At 38.5% G+C, this 24,062-nt stretch overlaps 4 protein-coding genes across 4 annotated transcripts in view; 3 read left to right on the forward strand and 1 right to left on the reverse strand.

Annotated features, from left to right (window-relative positions):
* LOC149570380 (E3 ubiquitin-protein ligase SINAT5-like) overlaps window positions 1-24,062 on the reverse strand; it is a 70,265-nt gene that overhangs the window by 41,695 nt on the left and 4,508 nt on the right. The gene's annotated exons all lie outside the window — the stretch shown is intronic.
* Window positions 5,669-7,257, forward strand: LOC149570381 (uncharacterized). Its single transcript, XM_089823028.1, has 2 exons — window positions 5,669-6,227; window positions 6,419-7,257. Exon 2 carries the CDS (start codon window positions 6,451-6,453, stop codon window positions 7,075-7,077), a length of 627 nt encoding a protein of 208 aa, XP_089679154.1. The 5' UTR covers window positions 5,669-6,227; window positions 6,419-6,450; the 3' UTR covers window positions 7,078-7,257.
* LOC149570382 (uncharacterized) lies at window positions 7,313-7,991 on the forward strand. Its single transcript, XM_089823029.1, has 3 exons — window positions 7,313-7,445; window positions 7,561-7,713; window positions 7,855-7,991. The coding sequence occupies exons 1-3, from the start codon at window positions 7,313-7,315 to the stop codon at window positions 7,989-7,991; spliced, it is 423 nt and encodes a 140-aa protein (XP_089679155.1).
* On the forward strand, window positions 7,772-9,705 carry LOC149570383 (uncharacterized). The gene is made up of 3 exons (XM_089823025.1): window positions 7,772-8,256; window positions 8,394-8,799; window positions 8,934-9,705. The coding sequence occupies exons 1-3, from the start codon at window positions 8,026-8,028 to the stop codon at window positions 9,512-9,514; spliced, it is 1,218 nt and encodes a 405-aa protein (XP_089679151.1). The 5' UTR covers window positions 7,772-8,025; the 3' UTR covers window positions 9,515-9,705.

The raw sequence follows: 24,062 nt of genomic DNA on the forward strand, positions 1-24,062 counted from the left end.
ATCCGGGAATTCCTTCCTCTATATCAATCTCTTTCTTTCTTATTGTAGAGGTTCCAATTTCTGAGAAGAAAAAGTTCATTGCTGTGAGACCATTGGTTCCAGTATTTTGACATGTTTCCTTGACTGTGACACCATTCTTCAACATAATTCTCTCATGTGAACAGCAGTAGTGCAGATAATACAGCAAGTTTTGATATGTTAGGTGTTTTCATGTTTTAATTTTATGCATCTGAATGTATAGTTTCAAGGAAATGAATACATATGAGCAATAATTTCACTAGCTTCATTCTGGTTCTTGTCTCTTGTCTCAGCAATCTGTAAGTCTTATGTGGTCTTGGAACAAAGATCTAAGATCCATTTGCATCCCCTTCAGGTTGTATGTTTGATGTATTTTGTTGTTGGACCAAAGGGCCAAATAAATGCTTGATATGTTTAACAAGGTTACTGGTTACTTGAGAAGGATATTTTGTGAGAATGAGATCTGAATGAACACCGATGTCTGAATCACAAGGTGATTAGATAGATCTAATGTCTGAGTATACGAAATATGTCCTAATATCACAGATGTATGTTTTGAATTCATGGAATTGCCCAATGGATTAGGCACTGATCAATTATAGGATCACTTGTTATACTTCTACATATTTGAGATTGTGTTGAATCAACATCATTAATCAAACGTTTCCCCTTTCATGTTCAAAGTTATTCAAAGTTTAACCCGCACTTAGCTTGCCAGTTTCATGAGTTATGTTCTTAGCTATTTCATGCTTGAGATTCCTGGTTAAGTATAGAAGATTTAGGGGTTTTTATCTGCTATTCTGGATTCTGATTATACTCATTGCACTGGTCATATGATTGGATCCTAAGAGGTTCACCCGCCTAGGTTTTGCAGAGCCTGAAGTGTAGAAGGAGTGTAGCCTTATAGTTGGCCCAGGTTTTTGGTGAATTGTGTCCACTATTGGAGATAGCTGCCCATAGATGCATTCTTGCCTTGCATACTTGGTTGTTTAAACTCTGTTAAATCAAGAGCCAACAAAATGGCGACTCTACTGGGGAGACAAGGTGGCAATCCATTTTGTTGAATGGACAAGAGTGTCTGGTGTTCATTGAAAATTTCAGTCCTACTCTCAGTGGGGTTTTGCCCATCCGAGTCGCCAACAAAATGGCAACTCTGCTAGGGAGTGCATACAGAAAGAATCAAAATCTCTGGCATGAAACACATTGGATATAGCAAATCTATAGCAAGAGGTGTTCCTTATTTCCCTTGCTGAAGTTTCATGTTCCCTAGTGTTTTTATTCATTGACAGCAGAAGTTTGACTAAATTGGATAATCTGTAATATCACAATTACTTGATGTTTTGATAAGTTGCTGTCATAGTTCAGAATCAGTGTCAAGTTCTTTTACTTTGTCAAGAGTGTGAAATTCTCATGTTGTTGAGTACAGTTTGCAAATACCAGTTGTAAATTCTGAACCAGCTTGTTTTGTTTTGTAAGTTGGTAAATCTTTTCTCAATAAGTGAGTGGCAACTCAAAGTCATATTTCTGCACCAGTGCTTCATGAATGTGAAGGTATTTTGAAGGAAACAACAGTCGAAATGCAGATTTGAAGAATGTATCTCAAGTTCTTGACAATGGGTGAGAGATTTGTATGAGATGCGGTGCAAGTGTTACTAAATCCAGATAAGATTTGAATCTGCTGTTATTTGCAGCATTGAAGTAGTTGCAAGCATCCGTATCAAAAGGTATTCTCCACTTTCATGTGTTTTCATTTACATGAATGTAAGATTTACAAAAGTTTATCCATCAGATGGTTTATAGCATTAAATAGGAGAATTGGTTTAGTACAATTCAACATACTTTGTGAGAGGTAGATTCGGTAAAAGTGTTTTATATTTCAAAGTATGTTTGAAGTTGAAATTGGTAGAAGATATTTCCAGATCTGCTGCAAGTTGTGAATGAAAGTATTTATTGGTGAATGAGTTCAAATTTTTGAGGAATGTCAAATTCCGCTTCATCTAGTACGCAGCCAGTTAGTGAGAGTTATAGATCTGTGAATATCGAAAGATATGTGCCATTTTGTTATGATGGCATACTTGGTTTCCCTAATAAAATCCCTGATGAAATCAGAAGGTATTTGCCAAAGTTTGATAGGAACCAGTCCCAGTCAGCAAAGAAGCATGTCCAAGTTTCTCTAACTTGATGTATAACTTTGATGTGTGCCATGAAGATCTATGGATGAGGTTGTTTGTGCAAACTCTAAAAGGAGATGAAAGAGAGTGGTTCACATGCTTGCCTACAGCTTCAATTGCTTCATGGGATGAGTTAAGTTTGTCCTTCATTGAACAGTTTGATGGGTGGGTAGATGTAAATTAATGTTGAATCGATTGATGGAAATTCAGATTGAACAAGATGAATTGATCCCAAGCTTTAATAGTAGATTTTATGAAACATTAATGGGTATCCCTGAAAATTGTAGGCCCCATGATCAAATCTGTTTAGTTATTTATTTGGGCGACTTGGGCCAGAAGATGGGTTTCTTACTGAGGGATAAACAACAACAAAGTCTATATCAGGCCTATGAAATTGCAATGGATATTGAATGCAATTTAAAATATGGAATTATAAGAAGGTGTACTCCTGCTGTTGTAAAGGATTTTGTTGAAAATTCAGAGTTAAAAACATGTGTAGATGAGATTTCTTTGTTGCAAAGAAAAGATGATTACATTCTTGTTGAATTGAATGCACATGTTTCCAGTATTACATCAGCTAAAGATAGAATTGATTCATTCAACAAGTTATACATGCAAAATATAAATTCAATGGTCCCTTCTCCTAATGTTGAATTGCTTCATGTTGAAAACATAACTGATCATGAAAAGGAAATATGTTCAATTCATTATAAGGACAAAGAAGCTGACAGTTATGCATCAAGTGATGAGGGTGAATTTGCTGATCCAACATATTATCAAGAGGCATCATATGAAGCTGATGATGAAATTATTTCTCAAGTCAAGAAGAGGATCATTATAGCATATGTGCATCTTCATGTGAATCAGATGCAAGCTGGGAAGAAGAAAGCAATGACGGAAGTGAGTACTCTCTTGCTAGTAAAGGTATGAGTAATGTTCCTAAATCTGAAAATGAAGTTCCATTTCAGAATTGTGCAAATCAGCTAGAGGTTGAAAGTTGTGGAGAAAACTTGTCTACACAATATGAGAACAAAGAGGTTCTTTATAAAGATGGATTACCTAATTGTGTAGATGAATGTCTTGAGAATGAGTCCAGTAGTAACCAGCAGTATATATAAAAGATTTTAAAATTAATGCATCAGCACCTATTGGTAAAATAAATGATGATTTGCTTGCAAGACATTTGAATCACCTACATGAAGACTATGAAAGTAACTTTGATTCATATTCCACATGCTTCATTGATGAAGTAGAAAGCAAGTCTGCATGTAGTCCTGATTTTTCTTCACATGCTGAAAGTCTCCATGAAGACAAAACGGGTAATGGTTTTAAAGTGTATAATAACACTTTATATGATGAGAATCCTAATGATGATCAGCCCATTTTTTGTCAAAATGTTCAAAGAGGGTCATTGCATGGAGTTATCAATCCTTTGTTTGAAGAGCACATGGACGGTTCAGATTTAGTGGAGAATGAGTTCAATGATGATACTTTATCCTACTGCTGTGAGAAATCAAATTGTTCTTCTTCCGAATATGACAGTGAGTATGATCATGATGTTGCATCTGATTATGACAACATGGCGCTTGATGAAGTTGTTGTTGAAAATCAGCGTGCACCTTATAGCAAGTTTTATGATGAACATTGTAATGAGATGACTAACCCATTTGCTGACTGTGAAGAGTCATTGGAGGATTATGGATTAGATTCAGATTATGACATTGATGACATGTGTGAATACAAGTCAAAGTGCTCACTTGAATACTATCCGGTTATGCATAAGGATACACAATTTGAAGGTATGTGTGATTCATTTCCTCGAGTTGAGTATGAAGCTTCATATTCAAAGTTGATAGCATGCATAACTCATTAAATGAAGAGGATTTTCAGTTTCAGTCCGATATGTTTGAGCATGCTGATCAGAACTTTCATAGTGAGCAAGTGGTTGAAAATGAATTTAGTTTTTATATGCATTGTGAAAGTCAAGATGTAGATTTAGTTTTGCTAAATGGTGAGATTCAAGATGTGTATCTAATTGGTGGAACTGATATGAGTGATATTTCCAGTTTACCTCATGAAAGTTCGGATGAGAATCAGGTTTATGACAGAGGTAAACAATTTTGTTAAAGTTCGGTGGCCCGGGGCCATCATGTGTACATAGTAGGAGTGGTAGTTTCTTGCTTTCAATAACGTTGTTCAAGAGAGAAGTTTTTGAAGTTCAGGTGTGTGGTCTGCTTCCTCCAGAGATTTGAATCCTTGCCATGCTCGCAAGGGACATGCATCCCCAGACAAAGCCACTGTTGGCGCTCAAAATTGTAGCCCGAATTTTGAGCACCGTTGAAGAAATTGAGCCCTATAAATGCTTTTGATGTGATTGTACCTGGCTGTACCTTTGAGGCTTAAGAGGTGTTCAATGCTTCTAACACCTTCCATTTAGCCCGTCCACATATTCCATGATGATAAACTGCCATTCTAGGCCATTCTATGAAGTCTCATTTTGAACAAATTTCAAATCTGCATTTTACCCTCAAACAGTGTCAGGAGGCTATGTTTGCGATTGAATATCTCGCACCCAAAAATGTTTCATGACCCGCCACTTTGGGAGTATCTAGTGTCCATACCCAAGAACCTATGTTTCACATTTCAAGTCATTTCGAATCCATTTGACTAGGTCTTGAATCCCTCAAAGTTGGTAGTTTACTGTTTTCATGCTGATGCACATTGCACATAATTCTGGGAAGCCCTATTTAACATGTTATTACTTTTAACTAGTTGACCCAAATAACAATTTTCCTTTTGCATTGCATTGTAAACGTCAGAGACTTGTTATGTTTCAAGTTTCAGCTTATGACGAATCCGTTTGATCAGTTTTCGAACGCAATTTTTATTTTTTACTAGTGTCATAAACTGCAGATTGATCGGTACTCTTGTTCGGGACGTCATAACTTGAGATCCATGATTGGTAGGATCAAATGGATTGTACCACTGTGTAGTACTCTGAAAATACTTCAAGTGTATCAGTTTGCAACTCGTGACGAATCCATTTACACACTTTTTTGGTCCATTCCATTTGCAAAAAATGTTTTTTTGCCATTGTTCCAGTCTGCAAATTCTGAATAGCTCACTTTGACCGCTTGCCATGTGCGCCCTGTTAGTCGTCATGAGCCCAAATCGCAGATCCATATTCTCCTCATGACAAAGAACCAGTGTCCCAGTTTTCGTTTCCCCATGTGCCCATTTGCCCAGTTTTCAAAGCCAAATCCGAACCCAGTTTATTGGTTTTCTGACGTGTTTACTTGCACGTGATTCTGAGGTCAACTTTAACAGCGAATATCATTTGACCCCAAATTCGTCATGAGACGAGATTTGACAGGGTGCAAGTATGCGGAACAAAGAGTTAGTATGCCAGTTTTCAGAGCCCGATCAAGTGTTCTGGTCAGTTTTTAAGGCCATTCAAAGGACCTCCTGGCACAAAGTCGACAAGTTGCACAAGGGATAAAATGACTTGTGACAGTTCAGTGGTCAAATTTGTTCGAAATCAGTGCCAGATGGGTTCGATGGATTAGTTTGAAGCATAGTTCCAAAAATCGCCATGAAATCGCCGAAATCGCGATAAGATTCATGGCTCCCGATTTTTTTGGAATCCGAGATCGCTGGTGGCGATTTTTTCTTGTGAATCGCCTGAATCGCCAAAATCGGCGATTCATGGCAAAAATCGCCAAAATCGCCATCGTGAATCTCCAGAAATCGGCCGCGGCAGCAAGGATAGAAAGTTCAATTTTTTTTAAAAAACACATGTTTTATTTGCTTTCTAAGTTGACTTTCCTCTTTGTTATAACCCTAAAGAGCCTTCTATTTGCTTAGTATGAGTAGAAGAGAGGAAGAGTGAGAGAGAAGAAGAGAAAAGAGAATCCATAGGTTTCCAACCGGCAAGAAGGAAGAGCACCAAAGAGATCAAAAGTCCATTTGGGGAGGCCATAAATTGCATTGGGAGCATTAAGGAGTCAATATCAACACTCCTCAACTCATTTGCAAGAGGTAAGTGTTGGTTTTTTTTTTGCATGTTAGTGTAGTATGCATTTTTTGTTAAATTTTTTTAGTGTTCATTTGCAAATCTTGAATGTTTTTTATTTTTAGTTTTACTAAATTGCAAACTAGGGTTTGTTGTTTTGTAGTTTTTGTTTATTAGTTGCAAACTTTGATTTTTTACATGAATTTTTTTATTGCAGCAGCCCTTTGCTTTCATTTTCCAATTTCCACAATGGGTAAAAAAGATGAATGCTGGAAATATAATGAAGAGTTTCCTGGGAGAACCAAATATCAAACAAAATGTATATTTTGCAAAGAAAAAATAAATTCGGGAGGTATCTATAGATTGAAATACCACATTGCTGGCATACCTGGCCATGATGTCACAGTTTGCACTCAACAAACCGCTGAGGCAAAACGCTCTTGTTTAGTGGCATTAGAAAAAATTGAACAAGACAAGTTGACTAAGAAAATGCAACTTGAAGGGTTAAGAGGTATTGGCTCCCATGCTCCCACATCCGCAACCGCATCTACATCTGCAAGTGCATCTGCATCAGCTTCCGCATCCGTAGGTTGTGTTGGGGAGGGTTCTTCTAGGCCTCCTTTTCATCCTAGTGCTAGTGCTCATGTGAGTGTTAGTGGTAGTCGGTCTCATACTGAGACAGAGTCCAACACCAACCTATTGCGGCCTAGAGTGCGGAAAAGCAGAATGGATAGTTACTTTGTGCCCCGCACTACTCCTGGCTCCCAACCCACGCTTGAGGGCATGGGTTTGAACAAGGAGATTCATGATGCTGCCAGAAAAGAGATTTGCAAATTCTGGTACTTTTCCAACATTCCATTTATTGCAGCCAGGTAATTGATTCTTTTTTCTTTGTTATCTTCAAAGTTAAAGTTAAAAGTAAAAGTAAAACTTTAATTATATCTACTTGTTTTATGATTTTAGTTTTTGACATCTAAATTTCTAATCAATATCATTATCTATTTGTGACAGGACTCCTTATTGGCAGAACATGATAGATGCAGTTGCCATTTGTGGTCCGGGGTTTAAAGGCCCAACTGAGGCTGAGTTGAGTGGATACCTCCTGGAGGAAATGGTTGAGGATATGAGGCATGAGCTTGAGGACAACCGAAAGGAGTGGATCGAAAAGGGTTGCACCATCATGACTGATGATTGGACAGATAGGAGGGGAAGAACACTCCTCAATTTTCTTGTATCTTGTGGAGGTGATTGATCATTCTACTTTCCTACATACATAATTTTGAATCGTGATTGACTATTTCAAATTTTGATTTGTTGATTGCTAATAGTAATTATAATTCGTTGTTTTGTTACTTGTAGGATATACCATGTTCCTCAAATCCATTGATGCTTCTGCTCATGTAAAAAACGCCACATACTTATGTGAAGTTATTGAGGAAGTTATAGCAGAGGTGGGGGAACAACATGTGGTGCAAGTGGTGACGGATAATGCAGCAAGTTATGTTGCTGCAGGTAAACTTTTAACTTTTTAAGTTTTGAAAATAAATTTATTTGAATTTTGAACTTTTTCTAATTCTAACTTAGAATTTCTAAGTTTCCTAAGTTCTAACATGTTTGAAATTTGAATTTCTAATTATCTTAAAATTGTTGTAGGCAAACTTTTGATGGAGAGGCACCCCACCATATTTTGGTCCCCTTGTGCAGCACACTGCCTTGACCTCATGTTGGAGGAAATTGGCAAACTTGAGTGGGTCAAGTCATGTGTGGAAAGGGCAAAAAAACATATGTAAGTTTATTTATAATCATTCATTTGTCCTTAGCACAATGAGGAAGTACACAGGAGACAAAGAGTTAGCTCATCCAGGGATCACGAGGTTTGCCTCGAATTTCATCACCTTGCAGTCCTTGTTGACATCAAGGGATGATTTGAGGAGCATGTTTGTTGGGCGGGAGTGGATTTCATCTTCCTATGCTACGACCACTGCAGGGATAGATGTGGTGGATTGCATATTTGATGATGATGGTTTTTGGAAACCTGCTAGAGAAATACTTAAGGTAATTTTATTGCAATTTAACATTTAATATTTTACAGTTTACTATGCTAATTGTTTAATGATTTAGTTTTACCTTATATTATTGAATTATTCTATGTTTAAGTTTTGACTCAAATTTTTGTTTTACTTTATATGTAGGCCACTGAGCCTCTTGTATCTCTCCTACGAACTGCTGATGGGGAGAAGCCCTCTATGGGCTACATATATGAGGGCATGGATAGGGCCAAGGAGGCCATTAGAGCTCAGTATGCAGGAGTGCAGGAGAAGTATGCCCCTATTTGGGACATCATTGATAGGAGATGGCAGAATCAGCTCCACAGACCCATCCATGCAGCAGCTTACTTTTTGAATTCGGCATTTCGTTTCCGTCCTGACTTCAAGGCGGATGAGGAGGTTCTCACCGGATTATATACAGTGATCCAGAGGTTGAGTACTGATGAGGATAGCAGTGCTGCAATTATTGAGCTTGATAAGTTCAATAATAAAGAAGGGCCACTTTTCTCTAGCAGGGTAGCCATAGATGCTCGGGAAACAATACAGCCAGGTAAAAATTAAATAATATATTCAATGTTCATGAATCTAGATTCTAAACTTAAAGTTGATTATGTAATTTTAGAGTTAACTTGTAATTTGTAATTTGTAAATGAGACTAATTATTTTTATTTTCCCTTATTTCAGATAGATGGTGGCAAATGTTTGGGGCCACAACCCCAAAACTTCAAAAAATTGCCATTCGTATTCTGAGTCAGCCAAGCAGCGCTTCTGGATGTGAGCGCAGTTGGTCCATGTTCGAGCACATTCACTCAAAGAGGAGAAACAGGTTGACAGTGCAGAGGTTGAATGATCTTGTCTTCGTTCATTACAACCTCCATCTTAGGATCAGACAGATTTTGGGCACTGACTCCTCTCCGATCATTCTGGAGGAGATTGATCCAAAATCAGAGTGGCTCACAGAGGTTGTAGATCCAGTCTTCACTGAGGAAGACCGTGCGTGGATTGACCAGGTGGATATAGAGGCTGAGGCAGCTAGAGCACGTTCTTCAGGCATTGGTAGACGCACACGTGCACGCACAGACACACGCCCTAGCGACATTCGTGAGCCCATCTTATATGCGGGAGATATGGTTCGACAGTCCTCTAGGACCTACATTAGACGCCTTGCTACTAGGCAGACTGGATACTCAGAGGCTGAGGCTGAGGCTGTAGCCGAGCTTGAGGATGATGTTGAGGATGATAATGACTATGAGCCTGAGGCTTGAGCTAGAGCCTTGTTTTTATATTTTGTTTACAGATATTGATACTGAATCATTGATAGACATATGTTTCAAAGTTTCAAACTTTCATGGATCTTCATCTTAGATTCTTACATAAATTTATGATTTGATGTCTTATGGATCATCTTACATACATTCTATGATTTAAATCATTATGATCATTTGATTTCTATTTACTTCAGCTAGCCTACAATTTACATTTTAGAATCTTAGATAACATAGTTACGTATGTGATGGATTTTATGTTTCATGTTTATATATGTTAAGTTTTAACTTCTATTTGATGATGTTATAGTGTGCTTAAGTTATATTCAATAAAGGGTGCATGAAATAAGTTTTAAATTGTTAAAATCTTTAAATTTAAAGGGTTTTTTCAAATTTGCCGATTCATCGCCGATTCATTGCCGATTCATTGCCGATTCACGATTCGATTCGGCCTTGCCGATTCCGATTCACGTTTCTTTGGTTTGAAGGTTCAGTTGTTCAAAACCGAAAAATTTTTTAGTCAGACCCACTTTGGGGCCCGACTAATTGCTTCGGATTGATAAGTCGTGTTTGCTTTTTCTGATTATAATTCATAAATGGGATGTTGATCTAAGTTTGACTACTCATCATCTGAATGATAAGGAGCCCGAGGAGTCACAATTGCAACCCCTGTCATAGTTCTTTGTTTTTGATATTGTAATGAATTACATTTCTCTTTTCCAAAGCTCTCGACTTAAGGCAGGCTAAAGTACGCTTGTTCTGAAGATGGTTGGTTACAGATAGCTTGAGCTTGAATGCTTGATTCCATATGAGAAAAGATTGGCTACAACTTTAAAGTGAATGGGACTAAAATTTTACAACTGCAAAGCGTATTATTCAAATAAATTTTTCATAAATTGATGGCTTTATAGTGAAAAGATGAAAGAGTGGTGTCTCTGATAATTAAAGTTGAATTACATCTCTAGCTTACAGAACCCACCGACATAGTCAATCATAAATAAAAATGGCTTGAAAGTCCAACCGTGTAGCAATATGTGAGAATTGGTTTGCGCAAGCAAGGATAGGAGTGTATTTATAGATACCGCTACAGGGATACTGGGGAAATATGATCCACGCTCAATTCAGCCTAATAGTCTCTTTTATGTTTTCTCAGCAACCAAGGATGAGGCTGCAGGGTGTGTCCATTGGATAGCAGATAAAGGGGAGATGAAGCTCACCGATAATGCTTCAAAATGCTATGGTGAACATTACAAGGGAGAAGCCATTTAAAGTTAGAAGGCAGCATCGAGCACTAAGGAAAGAGCCACAGCTTGAGAAAGAGCTCACGCCAATCAACGCTATTCAACCTCGTCCATAAGTAATAAGGAGTCCCCCTTGCATTATGAAAGGAGATCAAAAATGCCATAAAAAGAGTAGGGGCATGTGCCAGAGAAGGTTGCAGAGGCGATAGTAAAAGGAGAACCATCAGCATCCAAGACAAAGAACAGTCAAGGCATATTAAAAATGGAAGTTGTTGGATGCACAGAGGCCCACGTCATATTCATCCCACGCAGGCTAGATGTGAAGATGGGCAGTCAACGAAGGTAGAATATCAACACATCTCACGCAAATTAGAGAAAGTCACCCATTTCTACAACTAATCCGATGCAGTTCCAGCAGAGAAGTAAGGAGAGAACGGCAAAAACAAAGCCCTACATTACAATTGAGAAGGGAGATTTGTATTGATTGTATTGGAGCACATGTTCATATAACAAAACAAAAGGTCCATGTAGGTAGTTAAAAGTGAGAGAATTCCTCAATGATAAATCCTTCAAAAGAGCACACTATACTCCATTTGCAAGAAAAGCCAAAGCGCAGGGGAGCTTGATCCAAAGTCGTTGTCAAAGGAACAGACCAAGCAAAAAAGTAGGTACGCCACCAGTTGAAGACGCCAAGCACAAAGAGACCCCATGTGCATGAAACATTCAAAATGCTGGAAATAAGCGGAGAACACACGCATCACAAAAGGGGAGCAATCAAAGCCACTATCGAAAGGTAAAGACCAGCAGCAATGAAGACGGATGCCCTTTGACAAATCAAATGCAAGAAACGAGTCCACGCCATGATCAAGGGAAGTCGGCAAACAAGAGGGAGTCCACGTGAAGAAGAGGAGCCGGCCAAAGGAAGTTGAACACGCAGTCAAAACAAGGAGCTCAACTCACGCAGCAGAGGAGAGCCCACACTAATAAAAAGAACAGAGCAACGCTGGAGAAAGCACAAAGGCCAGCTCGCATAAAAGAAGCCAGGCTCGAGAGAAGGAAAATGGTAAAAAGCCAGTAGGCCATTATCCCACATTCATCGTGGGAGGTCCATTTTATTTCTTTAAATATAATAGCACTCAAAGAGTAAGTTGTCTTTGAGACAGCGACTTTTGGAAAGCTGCAGGGTTTGTTGTGGGACCCCAATGATGACATCAGCGGCAGGTTGTTGAAACTAAATTTTAAACAAACCCACCCCCGTGATGATGTGGCGGGCAATAGATCCGAGTGCTAAGATGTTGCCACGTGGCACAACTAATGGTCCCCGTTATCTCGCCAAGCGAAGATGCTCACAAGATAACCATAGCGAGGTAGCGAACGCTGAGGTGGCAACGACAAGTGGCACTTAGGTGGCGATGACACGTGGCATTGTTTTGCAGATAGAGCCAATTAAAGATTGACAAATGGCGCCGTTCAAATGGTCAGAGGAAGAGGAATTTTTAAATGTAAAATAATACCCTCTACCCGTGTATTCAAACCAAAATTTGAATTTTGTTTTAAAATTAAGTGTTCTATAGTTTATACTATAGAAAAAATTTAAATTTTTCAAATTTTTTGGTTTTTAATGCAAACCATGGAGTTCAGAGGCTTAAACTTCAAAGGGGCATAACAGGGGCGATTTTCATCGAAAATAGGCGTTCCAATATACCACCGGAACCGAAAAGATCTAAATTTTCCAAATATGAAGTTAGATTGTGCACAGGTCTTCACCGGTTCATACTATAGGTCAGTTTGTGTTTCCTAGGGCATTGGCAATAGAACAAGCAGTTTTGATCACTGATCATCAGAATTGGTTAGAGGGCAGTTATGAAGACTATTTGAAGCCAGAATGTGGAAAAAATGACTTTGAGAAGATTGTATTGCATTTTGGAGGCCTTTTAACTGATTTTTGGCTTAACCGTGATTTAAAATCCGGCATCAAAAGTGGTTATTATTTCATCAAATTTCTGAGATACTTTATACTTTTGATAGCCAAATTGATTAAGGATTTGATTCACCAGTTGAAGAGAGAGATTAGAGAGAGTCTTTTCATGGCAAAGAGAGGGAATTTCAAGTGGACACTGTTACAAATGTAAATGGCGGAATACTTGAATAAATTAATCAGAGATCAAACTGATCTATATATACAAAGAGGGGAGTCGAATAGAATAGAAACATTCTATTCTAGACTACACCAAAATATTAGAAACATTCTAATATTTACAGAGATATAATAAGATATAATAGTGAGCATTAAAAAGAAACATGAAGGTTATTTTAATACCCCCCCTTAATGCTCAATCTATTTACTACACCATTAGATCCCCTGAATTTAACAAACTTGTCAGGACCAAGGGGTTTAGTGAAAATATCTGCTGATTGCTCTGAGGTAGGAACATAGTGTAACTGAATAGATCCATCTTCTACTAATTGTCGGATGTAATGGCAATGAAGCTCTATGTGCTTGGTTCGTTCATGAAACACTGGGTTCTTGGCAAGTTTGAGTACGCCCTGATTGTCTAAAAACAAAGAAGTCGAACCTGCGTGAGGAATATGCATATCTGCAAGCATCTGTCGGAGCCAAATTGCTTCACAAGCTGCCTTGACAGCTCCTCTATATTCTGCTTCTATACAGGAGAGTGCATGTGCTTGTTGCTTCTTACTGGTCCAAGTAACTGCTGCAGATCCGATACTAAACACATAGCCAGAAGTAGATTTCCTATCATCAACTGAGCCGGCCCAATCGGAATCAGTGAATCCACTGAGCTGAGGAGTAGTACTCCTTGTGTAAAGAAGACCATAATCTAAAGTACCATGTACATAGCGTAACACACGTTTCGTTGCAATCCAATGATCAGTCTTGGGGTTTGTCATGAACCGTGAGATGTAGCTGACTGCAAAACTGAGATCAGGTCTAGTAGTAGTAAGGTAGATGAGACTACCTACTAGCTGCCTGAAGAGTGTTTCATCTACAAGAGGAGAAACAGATTGTGCGGACAATTTCAGACCAGTCTCCATTGGAGTGGAGGCAAATTTGCAATCCTGCATTCGAAACCTATCAAGCAAACTTCTGGCATACTTGGACTGAGACAAAAAAATACTATTGTCAGTCTGCCAAACCTCAATACCTAAACAATAATGAAGCAATCCGAGATCTATCATATCAAAAGTTCTGCATAGATCCTGTTTGATTTCTGAAATCAAATGTTCTGAATTTCCAGTAATGATCAAATCATCCACATAGACAACAAGAAAAAGAATATCATTACCAGAGTGTTTAATATATAGATTATTGTTTGATGGACTACGCTGAAATCCTTGAGCAACCAAGTAATGATCAATCTTTATGTACCAAGCCCTAGGGGCCTGTTTAAGACCATAGAGGGCCTTCTGGAGTCTACATACTTTGTGTTCTGAACCGGCAACCTTAAAACCTGGGGGCTGCGTCATGTAGACTTCTTCCTGTAATTCACCATTGAGAAAGGCGCTCTTCACATCCATCTGATGAACTTTCCAACCATACTGAGCTGCAATTGCAAGAAGAATGCGAATAGTGCTCATCTTGGCTGTCGGTGCAAATGTCTCCTCATAATCAATGCCTTCGCGCTAGGTGAATCCTCGAGCAACAAGTCTAGCTTTGTATTTGTCCAAGGTACCATCTGCATGGTACTTGACCTTATAGACCCATTTATAGCTAATGGGTTTCTTCCCAGGAGGGAGATCTGAAAGAACCCAAGTGTGGTTCTTTTGAAGACTTTGAAGCTCAGAATCCATTGCTTGTTCCCATTCTGGAATTCCTTTGGCCTCTGCATATATCTGGGGCTCAGGGATACTGTGGATGTTGGCCATAAGAGCTATATTAACTGTGTTGTGCTGAAGGCTCTTATTTCTGGAGGTTCTACCCTCAATGAGTTCATCAGGACGAAGATCACTAATCGTTTGAGCCCACCATTTTGGCCGAAGAGTCGAGGAGCCAATATCAGATGCTGACGGAATAGCTGGATGAGAAGCAGGAGCAGGAGTTGTATTATCTGGAAGTGACTGAGGTGGTGTATCAGTAGCATCAGATGACTCATATAAAATAGAAGAACCCAAGTCAGAGATTGCTGAAGACTGAATCTCGGAATGTGGTGGGGAGTGAGAGAGCGGAAATGGTCCAAATTCCTCATCAAACACAACATCACGACTGAAGATTAAACGATCAGTATTTACATCAATCAGTCTGTAGGCCTTATGTGTGTGACTGTATCCTGTAAACATAAGTTTCTGGCTTTTGGAATCCAACTTAGTGTGTTTGGCATCAGGAATCCATACATATGCCAGAGAGCCAAAAACTTTCAAATGGTTGATCCTAGGTTTGCGACCAGACCAGGCTTCCTCAGGAGTCTTATGATTAACTGCAAGGGTGGGTGACCGGTTAAGAAGGTAGACAGCTGTGGATACTGCTTCTGCCCAATATTTTCTGGGAACATTTCTATGTTCTAGCATAGTCCTAGCCATTTCTGTGATGGTACGGTTTCGACGCTCTACAACACCATTTTGCTGAGGGGTGTGAGGTGTGGTGAACTGACGTCTAATGCCATGAGTAGTACAAAAGGCAGAGAAAGCAGAAGAACAAAATTCCCCCCCATTATCGGTCCTAAGAGTACGGATGGAGGAACCAGACTCTTTTTCTACTAGAGCTTTAAACTGCTGAAATACAAGAAAGGCATCTGATTTTTGCTTAAGAAAATATACCCACATTTTGCGACTGAAATCATCCACAAAGAGTAAAAAATACCTGTTCCCAGTAATAGAAGGAGTATTCATAGGACCACATACATCAGCATGGACTAGCTGGAGTACTCTGTATGCCCGCCATGATTCACCATTCTTAAATGGTGTCCTATGTTGCTTCCCTACTTGGCAAGCTCCGCAAACGCGATGGTTCTGGGTCTGAATATTAGGTAGGCCATGGACTAAATTATCTCGAGCAAGCTGTGCTAGATATTGAATGTTCAGATGACCGTATCGCTGATGCCAGAGACTGCTGAGAGCGGATGATTCGGCGATGAAGGTATGCTCAAGGGAATCGCCTGAATCTACAAGCTTATAAATACCATGATCCTCGAGACCGAAAGCAAGGGTAGTGCGGGAAACACGATCAATAATCGAACACTTATTTCCACTGAAAACGACATCCAACTGAGGAGAGTGCTTCATAATCTGACTAACAGACAGAAGATTATGTTTCATGCCAAGAACATAACATACATTGAGAAACATGAGTTTTCTTCCTCCAGACTGAATCTGAACATTGCCCTTGCCGACAATATTGTATTCTTCACCGCCTCCAAAGATTACTGAGTCAGAATAGGGAGTGAATTCAACAAACCAATCACGCCTATGAGTGAAATGTCGGGAGGCACCAGAATCGATGTACCAAGCAGAAGATTTCACATGATTTGCAGGTATGCTGGCCATAAAGGCATGGTAGATAGATTCTTTCTGCTCTGAGTGTTGGGCAACATTGGCGTGCTGTTTAATTGAGTCCAACTTTTGATGCTGCTGATACAGATGCTTATAATATGTGAATATTTCAAATGGCACAAACTTCGAGGTGAGAAAATGAAAGACCCAGAAAAATTGGAGAAGTAACCAGAAAAGAGCTCAAAAAACCCAAAAATAAAATGTTGTCGAAATTCGGATCCGCTGGCTCGAAAATTGAGGCACAAAAAACGAGGCACCCACAAAAATCTGATGAAGACCCATTTGAGATTTCAAAAAACCCACCAACAATATGTGCTCAGAAAATTTTTCCGAAGTCAAAAACTAGGGTTTCGAGCAGAATAACAGTCAGCGGCCAAAAAGGTCAAAAAGGTAGAAAAAAATGTTTGCAGGTGAAAAAAACAACAAAACCCAGCAGCTGAAACGCGAGCAGAATATCCAACAGGGATAGACAGACCAGTTTTTGAAAAAAACAACCAAAAAATCCCACTTTTTGAGATCTGGATGTGAACAGATTTGAAAAAACGACCTCCAGATTTGAAAAAACGACCTTCAGATTTGTGACTTACAGACTAAGCTACGGGTTTCCAAGAACGCCAGTAGCTGAAGACCAATTTTTCAATCGATTTGCACAGAGGGTTTAAACCCTAGCTCTGATACCATGTTACAAATGTAAATGGCGGAATACTTGAATGAATTAATCAGAGATCAAACTGATCTATATATACAAAGAGGGGAGTCAAATAGAATAGAAACATTCTATTCTAGACTACACCAAAATATTAGAAACATTCTAATATTTACAGAGATATAATAAGATATAATAGTGAGCATTAAAAAGAAACATGAAGGTTATTTTAATAGACACATGTCAGTTGCTGATTCAATCCGGGAATTCCTTCCTCTATATCAATCTCTTTCTTTCTTATTGTAGAGGTTTCAGTTTTTGGGAAGAAAACATTTATTGCTCTGAGACCATTGGTTCCAGTATTTTGACATGTTTCCTTGACTGTGACACCATTCTTCAACATAATTCTCTCATGTGAACAGCAGTAGTGCAGATAATACAGGAAGTTCTGATATGTTAGGTGTTTTCATGTTTTAATCTTATGCATCTGAATGTATAGTTTCAAGGAAATGAATACATATGAGCAATAATTTCACTAGTTTCATTCTGGTTCTTGTCTCCTGTCTCAGCAATCTATAAGTCTTATGTGGTCTTGGAACAAAGATCTAAGATCCATTTGCATCCCCTTCAGGTTGTATGTTTGATGTATTTTACTATTGGACCAAAGGGCCAAGTAAATGCTTGATATGTTTAACAAGGTTACTGGTTACTTGAGAAGGATATTTTGTGAGAATGAGATCTGAATGAACACCAATGTCTGAATCACAAGGTGATTAGATAGATCTGATGTCTGAGTATACGAAATATGTCCTAATATCACAGATGTATGTTTCGAATTCATGGAATTGCCCAATGGATTAGGCACTGATCAGTTATAGGAACTTCTGCATATTTGAGATTGTGTTGAATCAACATCATTAATCAAACGTTTCCCCTTTCATGTTGAAAGTTATTCAAAGTTTAACCTACACTTAGCTTGCCAGTTTCATGAGTTATGTTCTTAGCTATTTCATGCTTGTGATTCTTGGTTAAATATAGAAGATTTAGGGGTTTTTATCTGCTATTTTGGATTCTGATTATACTCATTGCACTGGTCATATGATTGGATCCTAAGAGGTTCACCCGCCTAGGTTTTGCAAAGCTTGAAGTGTAGAAGGAGTGTAGCCTTATCGTTGGCCCAGGTTCTTGGTGAATTGTGTCCATTATTGGAGATAGCTGCCCATAGACGCATTCTTGCCTTGCATACTTGGTTGTTTAAACTCTGTTAAATCAGGAGCCAACACCGCCCAAGGATGCAAAACATCCCCAAGACATGAGGGACATTGAGACTTCTCCAGGATGTCCCTCAAGCATCCCAAGGCACCATTGAGTCCCCTATCTTGCGACAACCAAAAACTGACTTAATTTGGAGAAAAGGAATGAACCCTAAAAGACGTGGGCCCCATCTAAGCCTTCTTTCCACTACAAAACCCTCTGAAATCCTCTCATTTTATCATTCTATCTTTTCTGATTTTTCCAACAGCTAGCGAAGAAGAAAGAAAAGACTCAAAGGAGTGAGCAAAGGAGACAGTTTGAGTTTATGCAAGTGCAAAGGAGCAAGAAAAAGAGAGAAGTGGTTTCTACACCAACTTGGAGGGATTTATTAAGATCTAGGTTTCTATGACTACTATTTCTCTTCTTTTTTTCTTTTTGTAAGTTTCATTTTCAAGAGCTGGTTTGAATCATTTGATGTTGAATGTTGATGGAAAATGAAAAATGAAGAATAAATATTCATAGATTCATTTCAATATTTATTATTCATGTTTCATTTTCCCATCAACATTCAACATCAAATTATTCATTTTTTTCATCTAAATAGGCTAAAAGTTGGTACTAGAGTTTATTTTGTTTATTAAAGTGTCACAAAAAGCTCTCATGAGATGAGCGAGAAAGAGGTAGAGGTTCAATCTCATAATGAAACTAAATCTGAATATGAACCTGACGCTGAAAGGGGTGACCATGCGGCTAATCCTGTAGCCCAAACTAGTTAAATGGCAAGTGCAACAAGTAGTGAAAAAATCAGCCTCGACAATCACTCCACTGGCCCAATAATTTTGAAAAACTCGAACTCACCAAATACTCAGCAAAAAAATCAAAAACAAATTGGCATTTTTATCGAACATTTCAAAATATGTAATTTTAAAAAATATTCTTAAAAACACCGAATTTGTAGAAGATATTAGTTATCAGAGATTCTATCATATATAAATCAACATTAGATACCACTAGTGATGATAAATTATTATCTATAATTCTTTAGAAGATATTAATATAACAATTGTAATACTTCAATAATTTAAAATATATTATTATAGAAATTATTTTCTTTGTTTTATATTTAGATAGTGTTAATATTCATTGTTATCACATTTAATGTATAAAGTGAGAGTTTAGACATGAATACATATTATGCTATATTAATTTTTATATGCCTTACAGACATGATATTGTTTAATAGCACTTCAAAGTCTTTATATTTTTATAGTAATTTACATTAATAGTGTTCAATAGCACTTTGAGTTCTTTATCTCTATCTCGCTCACAAATGTAAGAATCCTTATAACCGAGAAGTAGGAAGATCACTAAATGTTGAATCTGGATCACTTTGTTCTCATTCTCGACCACAAATCTGGATCACTTTGGACTCTTTAACTGAATCAAGGTGGTATGCTACAGGTCACACTTATATGTGTCATGCCTCAGGTGGCACATCCGGAAAAAACAAGTTTCATCCGAACGAAACGCATAAAAAAAATGTTTTCTCATGTACACAAATGTTGATTGTGGTTTTTGACCATTAGCTGCAACTTTCCACCAAATAAATTGTGGAATTTTTTTGCATATATCGGCCATGATATATTCTGTGTTTATACCATTTCAGCTGCAGATGCACAATATCCGCAATATATTTTCACTATTTCAACTATGGTATAGAGTGCCCCTCCATATTATTGAGAGAATATGTGAAGGGTCAAACTCTTTGTGCATTTCCAACTGCACTTCATCAGCAATCTTTTGTTCACATTTGTTAGGCTTTTGTGCCGTTCTTTCCTCTAGCCTTGTCTGATACTATGAATTGCTCTGTTCCCACATATACTGTTGGACTGTAGAGGTTTTCACAAAACTTGCATCCTCTAAGAATTCAGAACATACCTCCTTTGTCACATCTTTGTGAACTCTTGCACACACTTCCAAAGAAGTGAAGTCTTGCAATGGAGCAACTGGTAGAGGAGGGACCCCGGCATGCATATCCTTCTCAAGGATGCTGATAACATCCTCCTCATTTGTCACTTGACTTGGCCCCTTCCTCCTCTGCAATGATGGGGTCAAATTTATCCCCTTTTTCTTTTCCTTTTCCTGCTCCCTTCCCAGTTTTAATTTCAGCCACTTTTTATGTTCCTTTTTCACTGGGTGGAGATGAGGGCCTAGGTGAAGCTGGATAAGGCTCTCTCCTTGGTGGATCCTCCGGGTCAATAATGCAAATTCCTTTCAATGGAATAGGAGGGGGCCCAACCAGCTTACTGGTAGTCATTATTTGCTTTCCCTCCTTCGTCCTCTCCTCTTCATAATCACTGTCACTGACATGCTCTCCTTTGGCCCACTTTGCAGCCTTTTTCATAAAATAGAGCCCCTGAATCAGGTCTCTCTTCTATTCTTCCACCTGCATCTGGTTGAGCTTGAGTTTGTGTCTCTGATAGTACTGCAGCCGGAGCCTTCAATCTATTGTATTTTTGTCTCTGAGTGGTTAAAACATCTTCAAAGATATTGAATAATGTATTCATTTTGACAAAAAAAGGACTGAAGGTGTGTAAAGGATCATACATAGAATCCAACTTTTTTTACCTCAACCCATTCTTGCTTATAAGCAAGCCACTTCTTTTTATTCTCTTCTTGAATATCCTCATCATAAATATTCCTTATACAATCCTCAATGTAATTGAACTCGTGAGCCATCTCTTTCATCTTGATTCTTCACCTAAAGAGATTGTACCCATCCTCCCTTGCAGCTAGCAAAATGTGGGAAGAATGAGAAGTCAGGGAAAAGAGTACCCTCACCCTCCCTATTAGTTCCTTATCCTAAATCCATCCAATTTGTCTAATAACCTCCACAAAACCCAACCTCAAAGTAACATGATAGGGTAACACAAATGGTCAGCCACCATGCCCATAAACTCTGATGACAATGCTAACCTGGTATGGAATGATGTCTCCCTACTTATGGTTGACACCCAATTCCAGTACTCATTTTTCGGTCTCGAAAAATCTAGCAACCGTCTGGGAATTCTTGGTGGATTGACAACTAATCTGGCCCTTAACCTAGCAGCAAAATTAGTGTCAATCAGAACACAGTTTGATCCCTCCCAGTCCTTTGACATGACTGTAGACCAAGTTTGGACTAGCATAGGCTCGCCATCCAACTCTTTCCAAAGGCATAAAGTATGCAAAGTAGTAAGCATTCTTAAACAAGAACATGTGAATCAAAAAGGAGTACCATTAAAAATGCTTAGTTCCTCACTACTTCAAATCCCGAACCCCTCATGAATCTTGTCTGCAACAAATGGGGCAAAATCATAGGTTGTAGTGAAGCCAAGGTGTTAGATTTGGATGGCCATGTACATGTACTCAATTAGCATGGATGATCTTGTTGACCTACCTAATGATTACACAAAGAATGGTATGTAAATGCTTAGCAAAAATTTCAAAGGGAAAGGGTGTTAGCATGAATGCTGCTGGTATTCCTTTAGGGGGGTATCCTAAGCATTGCTAGAACACTAGGGGAGATTGTTAGCATGATTGACATGTTGCATTCATGATTGTGTTCGTCATTGGTGTCAACATAGCATTGTTTCTATGAAGACTAGCAGAGTAGCAGACAGAGAACGAGGTCGTACAAATTGTGTATTGATGATAACGTCAAGCGCAGTTAAGGATGTATTCCACACTGTATCCTGATGACATGGATAATTGCACATACAAAGAGTTGAAGACATGCAGAAGATATGCTTGATTTACAGAAGACAGCAAGCGGTCAGAGTACCTGATTAGTGGTTTCTGCTGATTGAGTTGTATCTCTTAAATGTGATGGAATCATGATGAGCGTTGTTAGATAGTGACAGTAGACAGTCTAATGATAACATCAGCAAGTGCACAAGGTCTGAGGTCACACATGTGGAAAGTTGTAAAGAGTGAGAGCCGACAGTGATTTATAATTGTAAAGTTCGGTAATATCTTAATGAGGTCATGTTATAATTAATTGGGAAAGCCTCAAGGCCGACTCAAGGGATTATTTTGAGGATATAGTATAAAGGAAGGTTATTTTCCTTGTGGTGATAGGAGTGACCAATGTATTCAAGTGTGTGATATGCGAAGTAGTTGATAAATGCGAGTAAGCAATAAAAGAGATTATTTGAATGCGAAGTTGGTGATCTGGTATCAAGATCATAAGAGGATAAGTCCGATCTAAGGATAGAGAATAAGCTATAATTTCTATTATTCTGCAAGGAATAATACAGAGATCAGTTGGACAGAGAGTTCAGTGGACTTGCACCTGAAGCTGTTTGGACAGTGAGTGACAGTGGGTTCAATGGTCTTGCCCCTGAAACTGTTTGGAAAGTGGGTCCACCTGCCTTCTACAACTCCTAATAGGGTTGGAATCTCCTAACAGGGATTCAAAGTCTCCTAATAAGGACTGATATGTACTATTTCATTGACTCTTAACAGAGTCCATCCTCTAACAAGGAAAATTTATACTAATACATTATTTTGTGGATAACATCCCAACCGGAGTTTTCCCTCTGATCAAGGGTTTCCCTAGTTAACATATAATGGTGTTATTGCGTATGAGTATCCTATTATAGTTGTTGATTATATTGTTCACATGCTTAAGGATTAATAAGGTTGATACATGTTTTAATAGTTCATAACCAATTCACCCCCCCCCCCCCCCCCACTTATCTTGGTGGACTTTACTTTCTAAAAAAGGGCTCTTTGGTGTGTTGTCCAACAAAATATTTGGTTGGCCCGGTCTTAGCCAAATGTGTAGGTAGCAACCTTCCCCAAACCATTTCCCTAGTCTGTGTATCGAGATGCAAAACCCTCCAGATTAATCTCTTCGACGAATGTTGCAAGCTTGTAGGTGTCAAACACCTCTTGAATTTATTCTCTGATGATTCTCAACAACTCACCACTATTGTCACTTACAACCTTTCCAACTCAATCATATCTCCCAACAATTGATAACATCAACTCCACATCCAAAAATACAGTTGGCACTAGCAATTTACCTACATCATACTAGCACACATTGGACTCTCGGTTTACAAGGTTAGCTTGCCCATACCACTATCTAAATAGTTCTAGACCATTTGTCGACATAAGAGCATCTAAAACATAACCATATTTACCATACAATCCCTCATCAACCTTCTAACCCTTCAGTAATTTTGGCTCGTCGCATTTATCATTTGTCGAGGGCTTCAATTGGTCTAAGAAATCATCAAAAACATTGGACTCTCGGTTTACAAGGTTAGCTTGCCCATACCACTATCTAAATAGTTCTAGACCATTTGTCGACATAAGAGCATCTAAAACATAACCATATTTACCATACAATCCCTCATCAACCTTCTAACCCTTCAATAATTTTGGCTCGTCGCATTTATCATTTGTCGAGGGCTTTTCAATTGGTCTAAGAAATCATCAAAAAGTTGTCTCTTAAGGTAATCACTATTTCTAATATGTCCTCTTGGTGGAGGCATGGTCAATTTCAAGGGCTTTCCATAAGACCAATTTAATTTTGGAAACTAGAGCTTCCTAACTTAAAATTCTCAACTCAGCACCAAACCCTCCCCAATTTCACAAATTCGCAACACAACAAACCTTTACTAAACAAAAACATGCATTTCCCCACAAAACTGCAAAGTATTCACTCGTAAGAACAAGCTTTGAGAAAGAAAGCCCTACTTATTGATTTCTCGACACTACGCCAAATTATGCTCGACAAAATGACCTTCGACCAACTAGACAACATCAAAGCACTTCTAAGATCTTGAGAATGCAGAATGAAACAAAAAAATCCTTACGGCTTTTTATTATCGTTTTCAGCCAGCTTGCTTGT

Source organism: Cupressus sempervirens, chromosome 3, assembly GCF_028749045.1.
Source record: "Cupressus sempervirens isolate cs-2001-9-10 chromosome 3, ASM2874904v1, whole genome shotgun sequence".
Taxonomy (NCBI): domain Eukaryota; kingdom Viridiplantae; phylum Streptophyta; class Pinopsida; order Cupressales; family Cupressaceae; genus Cupressus; species Cupressus sempervirens.